At 40.6% G+C, this 17,338-nt stretch overlaps 1 protein-coding gene across 3 annotated transcripts in view; it reads left to right on the top strand.

The window, feature by feature from the left end:
• The window catches only part of KCNJ16 (potassium inwardly rectifying channel subfamily J member 16), a 499,644-nt gene that overhangs the window by 476,891 nt on the left and 5,415 nt on the right, over positions 1 to 17,338 (top strand). For 2 of the 3 annotated variants that reach the window (XM_084983839.1, XM_084983838.1), the window contains exon 3: positions 17,166 to 17,242. In XM_084983839.1, coding sequence (XP_084839965.1) covers positions 17,166 to 17,194 — 29 coding nt within the window. In that variant the 3' untranslated portion in view covers positions 17,195 to 17,242. Of the gene's footprint in view, positions 1 to 11,811; positions 11,998 to 17,165; positions 17,243 to 17,338 lie in introns of all 3 variants that reach the window. The other variant, XR_014820848.1, reaches the window with a different exon arrangement.

Here is a 17,338-nt window from a genome sequence, read left to right as displayed (position 1 = left end):
TTTCTAGTTGGAAATGCTCTGTCAATGAGGAGAATATTTTTTCTTCTGGCACTCATCTTCCCCTAGAGATGACATTATTCAGTAGACTTAATTAGACAGAAAATAGACTGTGGCATCAAGGCAGTGCTCCACTGGGTGGGAAAGCTCCAGCCCGTGAGGAGGAAACATGGGGAGAGAGAAGGAAACACTATTCTCACGCGCCACCAGCTCGTCACACACTCTTAGGGGCTCTGCCCAGAGACGCTTAAATCCCCGGCCCCTGCCGCCGCCAACAACATGGTGGGTGGGGTGGATACTTTTAATTTCCATGCCCTCAAATAGCTCATTCTGGACTTGCTCCTGACTGGCAGATTCCCAACTGGGATAATAAAGAAAAAAACAAAACCAAAAAGGAAAAAAGAAAATCTATGATTGTGCTTCCCAGTCTCTTGCAACTGGGGGTGAGGTGGAGGGTGTGCCTCTGTGACATGGTTCTGGCTCATGAGATGCTTGCAGAACACTCTGGATGTGACCTTTAAAAAGCTTTTTATCTGGGGTGGACTTCGCTGGGCTGGGGCATGTGTTCACTTGAAAATGTTCTATTTAACTCTTCGGGTCATGTGCATCGGGTGTAGGAACTTTTTTTCTACCATAAGCGACACCAATAAATGTGTGTTATTACCCCCTGTGTTCATTCCTCCTCCTCACCCAGACCTCGAATGTGGTAGTAGAAGTTCCTGCAGCCATCTCTTGAAATTAAGAATCGAGAACACTCCTTACAAGGGAAATTGGACAAGTAGGAAATACTGCACATCTCCAGACTTGTGCAGGGGTGACAATCAATATGATTTCAAACTGACAGAGTGAACCATGTATCTGGAGGGGATTACCTAGGAAACAGAGCCCGGGAAGGAAAAAAAGATGAGCTGGTTATGTCCAACTTGAACTTGGAAATGACATTTGATGGAGTTGGTCTCTGTGGAAAGCACATGTTTTATGGGGGAGTTGAGGAAGTGCCACTATGATTATAAAACAAATACAAAAGAATGACTTTTGGCCTGGAAATCCCTCCGAGACGCTGAGGGCTGAGTGACCCTGATAAGAGGATTGACCAGGCCTACTGCCAGGTTTCTCTTTATCTTCTTCCTTCCCTCCTGCAGAATTACATGCCCTGTTTTAATGGGACTGTCACTAGCACTAGTGACCTGAAAGCCGCAGAGACTCAGGCCAGCAAGCACTGCACAGCTTGGGCAGAGAAGCAAAACTCCACTGATGCTGTGTCTCAGGACCTCCGGGGGAGACCAAACTGCCCGAGTTCACCCACGTGGGCTCTGAACCCAGGTTTCATATTAAATATTCACACCTAACTCCTTGGAAGGATACGTGCCAAGCAGGTTCTCTGGACCACTCTTGTTAGTGATGGGGCACCAAATTCGACCCAGTTTAAAATATTCCATGAGTTCCATCTGTCACAGGCATCGATTCTTCTCTTCTGAATGTTCTGGGAGGCATGTGTATAAGCCCCTGAGTTCTTTTGGAAGCCAAGCTTAGCCTGTGGACTTCTAGAAACCTCCCTTCCACACCCTTGGTACTCTGTAAATCACCAAGCCCTACCCCAATTCTAAATTTAGTGTGGCTGCTTTCCCTGTCTCGCCTCCCTCTCTCTCTCACTTTCATTTTTAAAGGAGCAGTATGACCCTTACTCTGGAGAAAAAACTTTTGAGTACCGCACGCAGAATGCAAAGAGGAGGAACACAGATAAAGCAGGAGGGAGGCTCTTGGCAAATTCTCAGCAAAGGCTCTTTTGGATGGGAGACCTTTGAAAATGAAAGTGGGTAACTGAGACGCTGCTCTGATAATTCTGTGGCCAGAGGGCAAGCAAGCCCTCCTACAGGGACATTTTCCTGAAGAGGCAGAAGCCCAGTGTTGCCTGGACACCGTCATTCGTCTGCATGGCTTTGGAGCTTTTCTTCAGTAAGAAAAACCTTATGTCCCAGTCAATTCCCAAGTTCCTCTTTCACGGCTCTTAGTTTACTAAAGCAACTTAACATGATCCTGTTAGGGCTGTGTGGTTGGGTCATGAGATTTGGACGAGGGCAAGCAGCATCTTGCTACATCATGTCACCCTCTGCTCCTTTCCTTGGGGCATGTCCAGGCCTGTGGTTTGGGATCTTTTATACAGAGTTTGGAAGCTTAGGTCAACATGGCTGAATGTTTCAAAGTTTAGTAGACTCTGAGTTGCCGACCAACTATAAGGAATCTAACCATTCAACCACTTAGCAGGGGATATTTAAAAATAAACGATTGCCTTTTGCTGTTTGGTCTCATTGATTTATTCTGCTTTATAAATACTGCAAAGGAAAAGGATCCTGGGTCTAGAGTCTGTCTATCATCCCAAGAAAAAGCCACTAGACTGAGATTGAGGGTCTTCTAAATAATTAAGACCCCCTGAGCTGGGTGATCTCTGATGTCAGGCTCTCGATGGAAACTTTGGAGACCTTGCAGGCTGAAGAGAGAAAGGTTAATCATTTAAAGTTTTCAGCAAGCCCGGTGGATGAAAAGCCAAACAGAGAGATTAAGTTTTGCTGCATTCCATAGCCCAAGAATGCTTTTTCTCTAGTCTATCATTTACCACTGGGGCCTATAAAACATTCTTCATCACTATCTAAGTAACTTGAACTTGAGATAGAAAGAGCCCCAAGAGGTTCAGACCCTGTGAAAACTTCTTTACAGAAAGTGATCAGAAAACTTCACATTTTCACATAAAATGCTCCAGTCCCATGCACTGTGGCTAAAGGCTCTCTGTTTGCATTAGAAGTACGCGTTGGCGAGCAATTACTTCTTGCGTGCTGTGCTGCCTCTCGATGCTGTTTGATACCCGCTTTTCAAGGGAGGCCATAGGGGTAGAGTTAAGGTAAGTGGTAGCCTCTGCCAGTCGCTACCAATTCCAGAATCAAAGATTCTTCAGAACACCAAAGGGACATCAGCTCATCCAGTCAGAATCCATTTTATACCCAAGGGAAAGTTCATCTGCCGACAGAGACAAAGCCATGGAGGGGCAGCAGAGGAAGAAATCACAGCTACGAAGGACCAGGGCTCTCCAGAATCAGCAGAGGCCACAATCAGTCCTGATGCTGCTGGAGGTTGACACAGTTTCCATTTGTAATCATTAAATGGGAAAAGTGATCACTGCAGGACCCTTTGCTGGGGAGTTTCTGCCGTGGCTCCGTAGAAACGAATCTGACTCGTATCCATGAGGACGTAGGTGCGATCTCTGGCCTTGCTCAGTGGGTTAAAGATCTGGTGTTGCCAGGAATTGTGGTATAGGTCACAGACATGGCTTGGATCTGGCACGGCTGTGGCTGTGGTACAGGTTGGCAGCTACAGGTCTGAGTCGACCTCTAGCCTAGGAACCCCCATATGCCTGGGTGTGGCCCTAAAAAAGAAGAAAAAAAAAAGACCCTTTGCTAAACAGAAGCCCATTATTTTCTAGAAGTGCTTCTGAATAGAACTGTTAATTGGTCATTAATTTTTTTAGAAAGGCTAGAGTGTGGGCAAGGAAAACAATGTGGGAAACAGCTGGTAAGAAAAATGATGAATGAGCTTCATCTTCTCTGAAATGTAAACAAAATGAGGGCATTTAAAAAAGTCTCACCCAAAGGGAACCTTCCTACATGGTTGGTGAGAATACAAATTGGTATAAGTATGAAAAACAGTATGGGGGTTCCTCAGAAAACTAAACGTAGAATTACCATGTGATCCAGCAATTCCACTCCTGGGCGTCTCTTTGGAGAAAGCCATAATTCAAAGAATATATGCACCCCAGTGTTTATAGCAGCAGTATTTACAATACCAAGACATGGAAGCCACTGAAATGTCCATCAACAGAAGAATGGATAAAGAAGATATGGTACATATAGACAATGGAATACTACTCAGCCATAAAAAAGAATGAAATGATGGCATGTGTAGCAACATGGATGAACCTTAGAGATTATCATACTAAGTGAAGTAAGTCAGACAGAGAGAGACAGCTATGGTATCACTTATATGTGGAATCTAAAAAAATAATACAAATAAACTTACAAAATAGAAACACTTCACAGACTTTGAAAAAAAAACTTGCTATTACCAAAGGGGAAGGGGTGGGTGGGGAGGGAAGGACTGGGAGCTTGGGATGGCATATACACACTATTTTATATAGAATGGATGGTCAATGGGGACCTGCTGTATAGCATAGGGAACTCTTCCTAACATTCTGTGATAACCTATATGGGAATGGATGTTTCTATATGTACGGCCAAATCACTTTGCTATACAGCAGAAATGAACACTGCATGGTAAATCAACTATGCTCCAAAAAAATTACAGAAAATTCTCAACCCCTTTCCAGGGCAATGCTAACAGACAAGGGATCATATCCCTGCTTACTGACCCAGCCACCAAGCCTTTCACGTTGGAAGCAGAAATGGTCCTCCAGCAGGGCCAGCCTTAGGGAAGAAGCAAACACCATGAGCAGTGTGATGAAGCAAACACTGAATGGATGTGGTTCATTTCTGAGGCAAGACCAAGGAAAGGAGCCCAAGCTGAGAGAGCCCCAAGCCCTGGGCTGCCAACACTTGGCTTGGCTCATTAATTGTGCAATGTGAAGCAACTTAGCTGGAGTTTCTGATTCTTGGTTTCTTTTCTTTTTTTTTTTTTTTAATTTATTTTTTCCCCACTGTACAGCAAGGGGATCAAGTTATCCTTACATGTATACATTTTTTCCCCCACCCTTTCTTCTGTTGCAACATGAGTATCTAGACATAGTTCTCAATGCTACTCAGCAGGATCTCCTTGTAAATCTATTCTAAGTTGTGTCTGATAAGCCCAAGATCCTGATCCCTCCCACTCCCTCCCTTTCCCATCAGGCAACCACAAGTCTATTTTCCAAGTCCATGATTTTCTTTTCTGTGGAGATGTTCATTTGTGCTGGATATTAGATTCCAGTTATAAGTGATATCATATGGTATTTGCCTTTGTCTTTCTGGCTCATTTCACTCAGTATGAGATTCTCTAGTTCCATCCATGTTGCTGCAAATGGCATTATGTCATTCTTTTTTATGGCTGAGTAGTATTCCATTGTGTATATATACCACCTCTTCCGAATCCAGTCATCTGTTGATGGACATTTGGGTTGTTTCCATGTCCTGGCTATTGTGAATAGTGCTGCAATGAACATGCAGGTGCATGTGTCTCTTTTAAGTAGAGTTTTGTCCGGATATATGCCCAAGAGTGGGATTGTGGGGCCATATGGAAGTTCTATGTATAGATTTCTAAGGTATCTCCAAACTCGTCTCCATAGTGGCTGTACCAGTTTACATTCCCACCAGCAGTGCAGGAGGGTTCCCTTTTCTCCACAGCCCCTCCAGCACTTGTTATTTGTGGACTTATTAATGATGGCCATTCTGACTGGTGTGAGGTGGTATCTCATGGTTGTTTTGATTTGCATTTCTCTTATAATCAGTGATGTTGAGCATTTTTTCATGTGTTTGCTGGTCATGATTCTTAGTTTCTTTATGTGCAGTTTTGCCTGCTGCGTTCAATTGAGATTGAGTGCAGGCTTATGGACCAGATGGCCTAGGTTTGGAGTCTAAGTCTACTCTTTTCTTCCCGTGTCACTTTGGGCAATTTTCTTTCTCTCTCTGCCCTAGTTTTCTCAACTGCGAGGAAAATAATAGCACCCACCTCACAGCTGCTGTAAGGATTAAGCGAGATAATATTTGTAAAGTGTTTAGAACAGTAGTTGGCACAGAGTGAATGGTGGTAAGTGCAAGCTTCTATTATGATCGCCAGCAGCAAACTCTTCCTTTCTCTTAGTCTTTTCAATTAATGTATACCCCTTAGCTTTCCACATTGACTTAAGCCAAAATAAATAAATAAAATGAGCCATCATTTGGTAGAAGGAGTATAAATTATTGCCACCCAGATGGGAAGGGTTTGTATTCGATCTTACCAAAAGCACTTTGGATTAAGTAAATCACACTTCCTCTCCATTGAGTGAGGCTTTGGGATTCAGTAAAATGGTGCTTTGAGAATAAAAACACTGCTCAGATCCGTAGAGGGCTTACTAAACAGTGCCAAGCCAAGGGAAAACCAGACTACACAGACTCCATCACACAGGGTACGCCCCTGTGTAAAATAACTGCTGGGCATTAAATTTAAGCTATTTCAAAAAGCCTTTAACTACTTTATATCATAATACATTGTATCGTATTCAAAGGTCACATTATTTTTCACTAAGTTAGAGGGGTCCCAGGAGGAACAATCTCATTATCCAAAAATGACCTATTGTAACCCAAATAAGCTGCTGCGAATATTGAGCTTGGAAAACCTTGGTCTGTGATATGCTGGCAGGTCCCATGAATGTGCAACCCACCCAGGAAACTGGCAACCTCACTTGTTGTGCCAGAAAGGAGGTGTTGAACTCATTTGGGATGGGGATAGCCAGTCTATTTCTCTAACATGTGACCTACTGTAGTAGGGGGATCATGGACTTTACATCAGACGGAAGTGGATTCAAATTCCATGTGTGCCCCTTGCCGGCTGTGTGAACTGGGAAATGCCCTAATTGTCCCTGAGTCTCAGCTTCTTCTTGAGTATATTATATGAGATATACCACATGAGTATACCATACGCAAATACTCCCATTATTATATATTATATAGCATTATAGAATATACTGTTACATAGTATAAGAAATTTTATATTGTAAGTATATATTTTACAATCACATAATACATAGTATATATGAATTATGAGTATATTATATGAGAGAATAACACTGACCTTGTAGGCTGTGAAGAGTCTCTCAGGGTATTCAACGCACATGTATCCTGATACACTCTTTTTTTTTTTTTTTTTTTTTTTTTTGGTTTTTAGGGCTGCACTTGCAGCGTATGGAAGTTCCCAGGCTAGGGGTCAAATTGGAGGCACAGCTGCCAGCCTACACCACAGCCACAGCAATGCCAGATCCAAGCTGAGTCTGTGACCTACACCACAGCTCACGGCAACACTGGATTCTTAACCCAATGAGCAAGGCCAGGGATCAAACCCACGTCCTCATTTATGGATACTAGTGGGGTTTGTTACTACCGAGCCACCACGGGAACTCCCTGATACACTTACTCTTCACAATTCACACATATGTGTGCCCATATGTGTGTAAGTGAAGATAGGCACAAAGACAGAATTCTCTGGCACATAGGAGTTGCTCAATAAACTAACAAGTCTGGTGTTCCTCCGTATGTATTGGTGTCAGTAGTATGTTTCAAAGGAACCGGGAAGCAAAAGCATCGTTGGCTGTAGAATAACAAGGCTCTGTTCATGATCACAAAATTGTTTTTTCTAAATATTCATGCTTTCATTGTGATGTGTAAGTTGATGTCTGAGGTAAGGTTTCTAAATGTATTATCTTCCTGCTCCCAAGAATAACTGGTTTTAGTCCCCGCGCTGTCACCAATGAGCTCTGGGATTTGGGGAAGTTACTCAACATCTCTGGTCCACTGATTCCAAATACCTCTGGAATAAATGTTGCTTAAAATTTTTTCATGATTCTTGGAAGCCCCCAAAACGTGATGATTTTCCCTCACTCTACTTCTAGTCCTGATTTTTTTTTTTTGGTTTCTTGTTTTTTTAAAGCTTTTTTTCCCATTAACATACATAATTCACTGCAATCTTTCCTATTATGATTATTGGACCATCTAAATCTAACAGAAGAATTCTTCTTTCATGTTATTTTCGCCTTCTTTTAAAGTCTTTCCTTAATGTATAATTAATTGCAATGTACATTTAATGTCTCAAGATAATAAATCAATAATTCATTTACAACAATACTATCTGTTGAACTGAGTTTTCGGGTTTCATATTACTATACTTTTCTAAAACTGGATCTATTTTAAACAGCAAACTTTCAGGGCTTTAAAAAGTCTTTTAAAAATCTGATTTTATAAAAAAAATGAAATACTGCTTTTTGTAATTATCATGCAAGAAGCAAGCAGTGGCAGTAAAAAATGTAGCATCTAAAGTAGAGCACGGCTACATTTGATGAGGCGGCCTAAAGTGATGACCAGAGAACAAAGGAATCAAATACGGTACTAAATTTTTGAAATACTAGAATGCTCAATCTATGGAAGTTGGGGGCCAATGCTCAGTAGAGGGTGCCTTTAGCCCTTCGTGTTATTATTAAAAGGTGCTTCTTCAGATTGGTTGACTTGTGCAGTGAATGACTTAGACAACTGTCCCTGGCCAGCTTGTCTTTCATTTCCACTGGGGAAAAAGTGGCTCTGCTCTTTAACGTCTTCCCGATAAGTACATAACTGACTATGATTTCAGCACCCAGAGTCCCAGACCCCAGTCGTATCCTAGTCCCCTGAGCCATGAGGAGAGATAGTCTAATCTCAATCCCAAACAATCATAAAATAATGGAGAACACATTGGGATATTCTGGGTGTTCTTTCCAGTATCACGCCTGGCGTGGGACCCAGAGAAATAGCAATTTGCAAATAACAAATCTTAATCTTTACTGTAAACCAGAGTTTCCAAAATGGCTTTTTTATTCTTGCATTACAAATAACTATCAGAGTAGTCATGAAAGACTACAACGTTAACTGAGAGCAGCATCAGCTCCACCAAACAGTATAAAGTTTTGTTTATCCTTCTCTAGAAATGTAGCATTATCTATGTTGTTACTCGTTATTCTAAAGCTTTAGGCCTTAAATGAAGGATCTGCACACCTGCTTGTCCTTTCTGGGGGGTTTGGTAAATGCAGGAAAGCAAAATATTAATGACTCTGCAGGCAGGAAGAAGAAGATAAAAACATTTAAAAAAAAAGCACTTTCTCTTTTCCACCAAAGGCTAGGGTGAGGTGTTGGTCTTTTGGAATACCATAGTGATAATAATAACAATAGTATAATAATAGCAATTATGTAAAAGCCTCTGGTAATTGCAATTGTATTAGGATGTTGACTATTTTTGGTCACCATTGTGCCACCTTGTGGTCACAAGAGAGCACATTTTTTTCCATAAAGTAAATCCATTAAGTTTTTATTTTCCCCCCAAAGGCCATGGGATGATATTTGGAAGAATAACTTGTGAAGCATGTTGCCAAAGAAGCCTTTAAACAAAATATAATGGGCACCATCCAAGTAAAAAATGACGTACACTTAAAAGCAAAAAAAATGGCAGTGGTTTCAGAATAGATTCCATGTACTAAAATTTCCCTTTGCTACCCAGACATGGATTATAGTCCATGTAGAAGATGAAATTTGAGTTCATTTAGGTTGCCATTCTAGATCTGCAAACAGAGACATGAAAGTCTGTATCACTTTCATTGAGAATCTAATAAATAATTCAGCAACCTATTTATAGCAAGAAAAAGCAGCCAGAATTTAGGGATCAATTATCCATACTATATTAGAATAATCATGTCAATGCTATATAGAAACAGCTCAATAAAGTGATTTGAATCACATGAAGAAAGATTTGCTTTGTAAGTATGTATATTCTTCAAAAATTTTTAATTAAAGTAAGTTGATTTACAATGTTCTGCCAATTTCTGCTGTACAGCTAAGGGACCCAGTCATACATATATACATTCTTCTTCTCATATTCTTCCAGTATGTTCTGTCACAAGTGATTGGATATAGTTTCCTGTGATTCCATAATTTTTATGCTTTTCAAAGAGTTGTGATATTTGTTTAAAGGATTTCTCTGTTTTCTAAATTCCACATATGTCAGCAACCAGATGCGAGGAACACAGAAAGATAGGATTGGCCACCTTCCAACAGAGTCCTGTCTGCTGGGGGCTAAATGATATATTTTGTAATAAATTCAGAAATTGAAAGGCCACCGTTTTATATTCCTAATGTTTGTTTCATAAAACATATAGCTTTTTAGCAAGGATAAAATTGTTAGAAATAAATGAAGTTCCAGCAATCCTCTTATTATAAGTGTGTGTGTGTGTGTGTGTGTGTGTGTGTACACAGAATGAGAGAGTTTAATAAATTCTCACAAGTGTATTTCCAGGCTCATATCAGCTTTAGGTCTTTTCATTCCTCTTTTGGTCACTTCTCTGTTTCCTGGCCTCTGTTTGTCTTTATATCTATGAATTTCTCTATCTCTACTGCTTTCTCTTCTCATTGTCCATATATTTTAGTCTCCCTGTATCTTCGTATCTCTCTTTGTTACGCACTAACTTAACTTTGACTGAACTCTAGGCGGCCAATGGATTTAGATTTGAATCCTATCTCTGGGGATTACTAGTGTGCCCAGGGGCAAACAAACTACAGTCATCCTCCCCCAGCTGTGAGCAGCTGGTCTCAGGATCCCTGCGGGTACCAAAATCCATGGATGCTCAAGTCCCTTACATAAAAGAGCAGAGAGCAGCCCACCCTCAGTATGGGCAGGCTCCACACCCCCTTGCATGTACCCCATGGATGGTTGAATCGGATGGAGAGGGCCTACAGTACTCAAACGCTGTTTCCTTATCTGTGGAATAGCTTCTTACCCCATAAAGTTGTTGTGACAATTAAATGACAAATTGCATGTAAAATCACTGAAGACAATAGTAGCTCAGCGTATGTGACCAGTACACGTTGACTGTCTCTTTTTTAATAGTCTGAAAAAAGTATCTGTTCTTACTATTCAAATCCCTGTCGTTGTAAGATGTTGCACTGCTGCCTTATTTAGGGGTATACCATCACCATAAGTTAAATATGTATCTCATAGAATTTTAAACAGAAAAATCTCCCATGTACCTCTTCTAAGCACTCCGTGAAATGCTAAGAATCAGGAAGCATCTTGCCTACCATCACATAATTAAGTACCAGAACCCATACACCAATCCACAGCTTCTACCTCTCTATATTTACCCAGTGCTGGTGGCAATGAACAGTGCTTCTCACTCTAAACCCACAGCTTTATTTTTATTTAACTTAATTTAATTTAATTTAATTTAATTTATTATTATTTTTTTGTCTTTTTGCTTTTTAGGGCTGTGCCAGCGGCACATGGAGGTTCCCAGGCTAGGAACTGACGAATTGGAGCTGTAGCCGCCGGCCTACACCACAGCCACAGCAACACGGGATCAGAGCTGTGTCTGCGACAGACACCACAGCTCACGGCGACACCAGATCCTTAACCCACTGAGCAAGGCCAGGGATCGAACCTGCAACCTCATGGTTCCTAGTAGGATTCATTTCTGCTATGCCAGGATTTTTTTTTTTTTTTTGGTCTATTTTTAACCTTCCTTCTTTCCTTTATCTATCATCTATCTATCTATTTATCTATCTATCAAGACTAGAATTAATACAGTCAGTGAGATAAGAGTTTTCAGTTGCGGGAGTTCCTATTGTGGCTCAGCAGCAACAAATCCAACTAGTATCCGTGAGGATGTAGGTTCGATCCCTGGCCTCACTCAGTGGGTTAAGGATCTGGCGTTGCTGTGATGTGGGCCAGCAGCTACAGCTCCAATTTGACCCCTAGCCTGAGAACTTCCATAGGCCGCGGGTTCGCCCTTAAAAAGACCAAAATAAAGTTTTCAGCTGCAATCCCTGGCTTTTCTAAAATTCATTAATTCATGCATTGACGTATGACTGCTCTGCCTTACATCTGCTCATTCATAGACATCGTGAAGGCAATAATGAAACTCACCAGAAAAATGATCTTGCCCTTTTAGAACTTAAAATCTGGTGGGAGAGACAGAAAGTACAGAAATAAATACATAATTTAATGATTTAGTGCCAGGCATAATGAAGTGCTATGTAAAAAAAATGATGGTGTGTATCTTTTTAGGAGCTGTGGATGCCAGTCTGCATAGGGTCATCAGGGAAGGCCTCTCGGTTGAGGTAACACTTACTCAGAATCCTAGGATAGAGAAAGCGAATCATGCGGCTACCTGGGAAAGAGCATTCGAAACCAGTGCAAAGGCCCTATAGCAGCAACAAGATTGAGAACCTCAGGGGGTAGCAAAATTAAGAGGTAAGTTTTGTGTTTCAGATGCCTATTTGATCCTCCAGTGGGAACAAACAATAGGAAGTTGTGGGCATGAGTTTGGAGTTAGAGGAAGAGATCAGAGGTTAAAGATGTGAATGCAGAAGCCCTCCCTCTGCATACACCTGTCATTAAAGGTAGAGCTAGCATGCGCTCTATCAGGAATTGAATGGGAGTAGGGGAGCATGCTACTAGAGCTGGGGGTACTGCAACGTCGTGAGTTAGAGACAAATAAGAAATTCGTTACAGGAGTTCCCGTCGTGGCGCAGTGGTTAACGAATCTGACTAGGAACCATGAGGTTGCAGGTTCGATCCCTGGCCTTGCTCAGTGGGTTAAGGATCTGGCGTGGCCGTGAGCTGTGGCTTAGGTCGCAGACAAGGCTCAGATCCCGAGTTGCTGTGGTTCTGCTGTAGGCCGGTGAATTAGACCCCTACCCTGGGAACCTCCATATGCTGCGGGTGCGGCCCTAGAAAAGGCAAAAAGACAGGGACAAAAATTCGTGACAGGAGGATGAGAAGGAAGAGTCCATGGGGTTTGAAAAGAGGCAGAGAAGAGTGGTTACTCAACAGCAAAGTAACGAAAGTGATTTAAGATGTGATTGAGTATCAGATGCTATTGAGAAGCCGTTTGTGAGAAAACAGAATTAACCGTGTGACTGAGCATCCGCTGGGGGAAGTGCCTGACTCAGGAAGCTTCAGTGGAGAATGGAAAGGGAGCAAGGAGGGACAACATTAGAAAAGTTTTGATGCAAAAGGGAGAAAACGGGTGAAGGCATAAGAGCTAGAGGGAAAGACAGGGTCAAGGGAAGTTTTCCTTTTCTTTCTTTCTTTGTATGTTTCTTTCTTTCGTTTGTGGGAGGTGGTTCAGCATGTTTATGAGCAGATGGGACTGATCCCATAGGGAGGAAAAAATAGATGATGTAGGAGAGAGGAGATAATTAAAGAAGTGGAGTCCTTGAATAGATGAGAAGGGATGGCATCTAGTCTCCAAGTAGAGGGAGGGGTGACATCTTAGCCGCAGATACAGGGTATCCAGGTCGGGATGGAGAAATGGGTTTCATGTGGGGGGAGAGAGGCCTGGGGATGGAGGACATTTTCTTCCCTCCCCCCACCCCAGTGGTGATGAGACGCAAGGGAATCAGCTGAGAGTGAAGGTGTTCACGATTTGAGTGGAAACGGAGAAGGTTCAGCTCCTCCTCTCCCAGACCAGGAGTGGGAGCGGACTAGGGCAATAGAACGGCTGGCCCCGCAGTCCCAAAGTCCCCTTTGAGATTCGCTCCTTTATATTCAAAGTAACAGCAGCCAGCACAACTGCGTGTCTTTCTTCATCTAAAGCATTTGTCATGAGGTTTAGCTCCTAAGAATTTATCAGTTTAAAAAAGTCCAGCTTTCCGAATGAACATGTTTTATTTTTGTGTGTGGTACATGCACTTAGAAAATTCAGGAAGAGAGACTACTTTTATCTGCTACAGAAACTAGTGGCTGGATCACTATTGTGGCTCCAGAAGAACATCTTACCACATAAATATCCCAAAGGGAGGATCCCTCTGACTCTGCAAATCCCAGCTCTCTCTCTCTCTCTCTCTCTCTCTCTCTCTCTCTCTCTCTCTCTCTCTCTCTCTCTCTTTGGTCATATATTACAACCGACTCTGGAAGGGAAAAGTGTAAAGTGTGTTGGGACTCTATACTAGCCCATGGGTCTGCCCACGTTTAGTAACAAAGCACAGCGAAAGGAGCTAACGGCTGAGTGCATGAGCTGGACAACCATGAGTCTCTTTTAAACGGAAATTCTTCTACCACAGTGGCCACCTGGCTACCGTGGGTTGAGGCTGGAACTAAACAGCAATCAATGGAGAAATGAAAATTTCAATCAAACATTATTTTCATGATAGTTTAACATTTTTTTTCATTTAGATTTGAGGGTTTTTCCTACCACAATTGCATATGATGTCAACACTGGTCCTTTCAGTGAAAGCCAGCCCCGCTCACATCCTCTCTATTGCCAAAGCGTTTCCTCCCCAACGGAACGTTTCCATATCCAGTTTTGAGGGTGGGGGAGGGGAGCGATCTTAATGGATTTGGTGCTGTCTTGGTTTGGGATACCATCTCTGTATTCTTTTAGAACAAAGTCTTTTAAAATTTACTTCTATGCTTTTAAAATTATATTATATTATTTATTTATCTTTTTAGGGCTGCACCCCCAGCATTTGGCAGTTCCCAGGCTAGGAGTGGAATCTGAGCTGTAGCTGCCAGCCTACACCACAAACCCATGGCAATACAGGATCCAAGCCTCATCGCCATGCTGGATCCTTAACCCACTGAGCAAGGCCGGGGATCAAACTGGCGTCCTCATGGATACTAGTCTGGTTCGTTACCACTGAGCCACAACAGGAACTCCCTAAAATTCTCTTTTAAGAGCTCACACAGTCAGGGGATGTTAAAATCTAATTAGCCTGTTTGCAATTGATTTATCAGAACATAAAAACTAAATACATTCACTTTTCATTGAAAGTGTCCTAAAGGGAGAGTGATGAATCATGTCTGATAATAGGTTTTTCTGTGAATAAATGAAGTAGTTTTAAAGCCGTGTTTGGGTCTGTTCGGGCATGCATAACCGAATTGATTAATGGGACATGTGCAGTGTGTATTCTTAAAAGTATTGAAAAATAAGGCATTCATGATGTAAAAATGCTATTTTTATGCATACTTAGTGGCTATTGTAAACTCGGTTGTAGTAGTTGAATGAGGGATGCATTTACATGTAGTTTATAGTCAATCCCTGTTGATCAGGTCGCTAGAATAAATCACTGATTTTCGTTGATTATCATAATCTATAAACAAGAAAGAGGTTTACAAAAACTTGCTGGCGTGTTTATTTACAAAGGAAACAGTCTTGAAAGTATCAAATGCACTACTTCTTGTTTTCTGATTATTTGCAATGATAGCTACCAGTCTCTTTAGTCTTTCCAAAAACCTGTATGAAAGAAATCTGTATTCCTGTAAGAACATTGTGTGGAAAAGACAAAACATCATTGTTTTTAAACTTCTATACAGTTATTGGCCAGGAAGAAAGAAAGTGGTGGTCCCTAGCTTAGCTTTTCACGTATTGAAACTACAATGTTAACGCTGATAGTAATAGTGTTAATAATAACAGCCTCTTTAGGTCAGCTTTTAGAGACCATCAGATTCAAGTACCTATGCGAAAACAAAGAGAACAAAATAACATAATGAAGTCATGTTGAATGTCAAAGAACTAAAACAACCCAGGATGAGGAGGACTAAGGTTGTGTCTCATACTGAATTGTGTTTATATCATAATAATTTAAATTATATGCCTCCCAGAAGACTTAGATTCATGCAAAAATTTAAAAACTAATTATAACAATTTTATTTTGGAGTTCGCCTCATGGTGCAGCAGGAACGGATCCGACTAAGAACCATGAGGTTTGGCGTTTGATCCCTGGCCTCTCTCAGTGGGTTAAGGATCTGGTGTTGCCATGAGCTGAGGTGTAGGTGGCAGACACTGCTTGGATCTGGCATCGTTGTGGCTGTGGCTGTAGCTCTGTTTAGACCCCTAGCCTGGGAACCTCTGTATGCTGCCTGGGAACCTCTATGTTTGGCCCTCAAAAGCAAAAAACAAAACAAACAAAAAATTTCATTTCTAGTAAACCAAATTTGTAAGAGAGCCAATTAAAAAAGTAAAATTTCTGCTGTTTTAGTTTGGCCAAAGTGATCACAGAAAAATAATTCTTGGCAGAACTTTAGGGAAGATCTTTTTTAACTCCCTCTTCCACATTTACATAATTAAAAACAGGGTTTAAAAAAGAAAATTGATTTGTCCATGATTTTCCAACCTTGAAGATTGCTAAAATCCTTTTTTTTCAAATAAAAAAAAGTGACATTAAATATAAAGGATTTGAGGGTATCCTATGTTGTTTGAGGTAACTAATATCACTACGTCCTGGCTTTATTTCTTTTTAATAATGGATGAATTTTTTTCTGGGATTCTCACAAAATGCAATCAGTTATTATTTTTAAAATCCAATAATCTTCATATTCATTACCCACCCCCATGATGTTTCTCTTTGACTCCTAAATGCAATTCTGAAAATTTTATCCCCTTAGGCCACATAGTCTGAACAGTTAATTTTTCCCCAGGTAGGTACAATCACAAATGCTACTATTTAACTGTGTTAAAAATAAAATGTCAGGTGACAAACCTATGAGAAGCAAGCTCACTGAAAATCAGTGTTTTCAGGAAGACTTGCACATCTAGTTCTCGGGGTCTGCCTGTGGGCTTGGCATTTCATATTGTTTAACAATCAAGGGCCAGGAGACTTAGGATGGAACGCGCCGCTTCTGTTCCTCTTAAAGAAAGTGCTCAAATGAGCAGACGTCCCAAATCCTATATCCTTAATACTAACTTCTGCTATTAGAATAGAGCAAAAACTTAACTCTTACAGAATAAGATCAAGATAGACATCTAGGCATGTTTAATGGGGTTTTATGTATATATATATATATATATATAATAGTATGTACAGACTATTATACTATTTAATATGTATTAGTATATATATTAGTATATGTATACTATATATACACTAATATATACTATTATACAAATCTATATACTATTATAGATATACATATTTATATATAAACTCCAACTAATACACACACACACACACACATACACACACACACACCATTATATATATACTAGTTGGAGTAATATATCTAGTTGGAGTTTATATATAAATATGTATATATATACATATATATGAAATAATGATTTTTGCTTATTATGGGTTATTTTGCATTGTTTCTTACTTTTAAAAATTGTGCATTAATCTATCACTTATCTTGGTTACTGGTTTTCTGGTTTTGCTTTTTGGTGTCTCTTAAATTTCTTACTTGAAGTGTGTGGTGCCTTACTTATTACTTCCTAACCATGACACTGAAATCAAATATAGAAAGAGGTGCAGATATAGATTTTGATATAAACAAAGATTTTTTTTTTTCTCAAAGAAATGGAATTATAATCTTCACTCAAAATTAAAAGAAATTCTTAAATGTTTTTCAGGACATCTTTTTGTTGTTACTGCAAAATAATCTGACTTATTCAATTATTTGTTGTTTTTGATGTTTTTCAGTGCCACACACCACTGAGTGCAGCACTTAATGACAGCTAATGAGATCAAATTAAAGATTGAATTGAGGCCATCCAAAGGTAACGAATTTCCTGGTAGTTTCACAGACTCTCAGATCTCTTTACAGAAGCGCAAGCTTGAAACCATCTAGCTTTAGATTTGCAAAAATCGAGAAA

Source organism: Sus scrofa, chromosome 12, assembly GCF_054392235.1.
Source record: "Sus scrofa isolate SSC_HxYL_T2T_F1_AM1 chromosome 12, Sscrofa_HxYL_maternal_Yorkshire_Landrace_v2.0, whole genome shotgun sequence".
Taxonomy (NCBI): Eukaryota; Metazoa; Chordata; class Mammalia; order Artiodactyla; family Suidae; genus Sus; species Sus scrofa.
The sequence above is the reverse complement of the archived record's forward strand: the minus strand, read 5'-3'. Positions and strand labels throughout refer to the sequence as shown.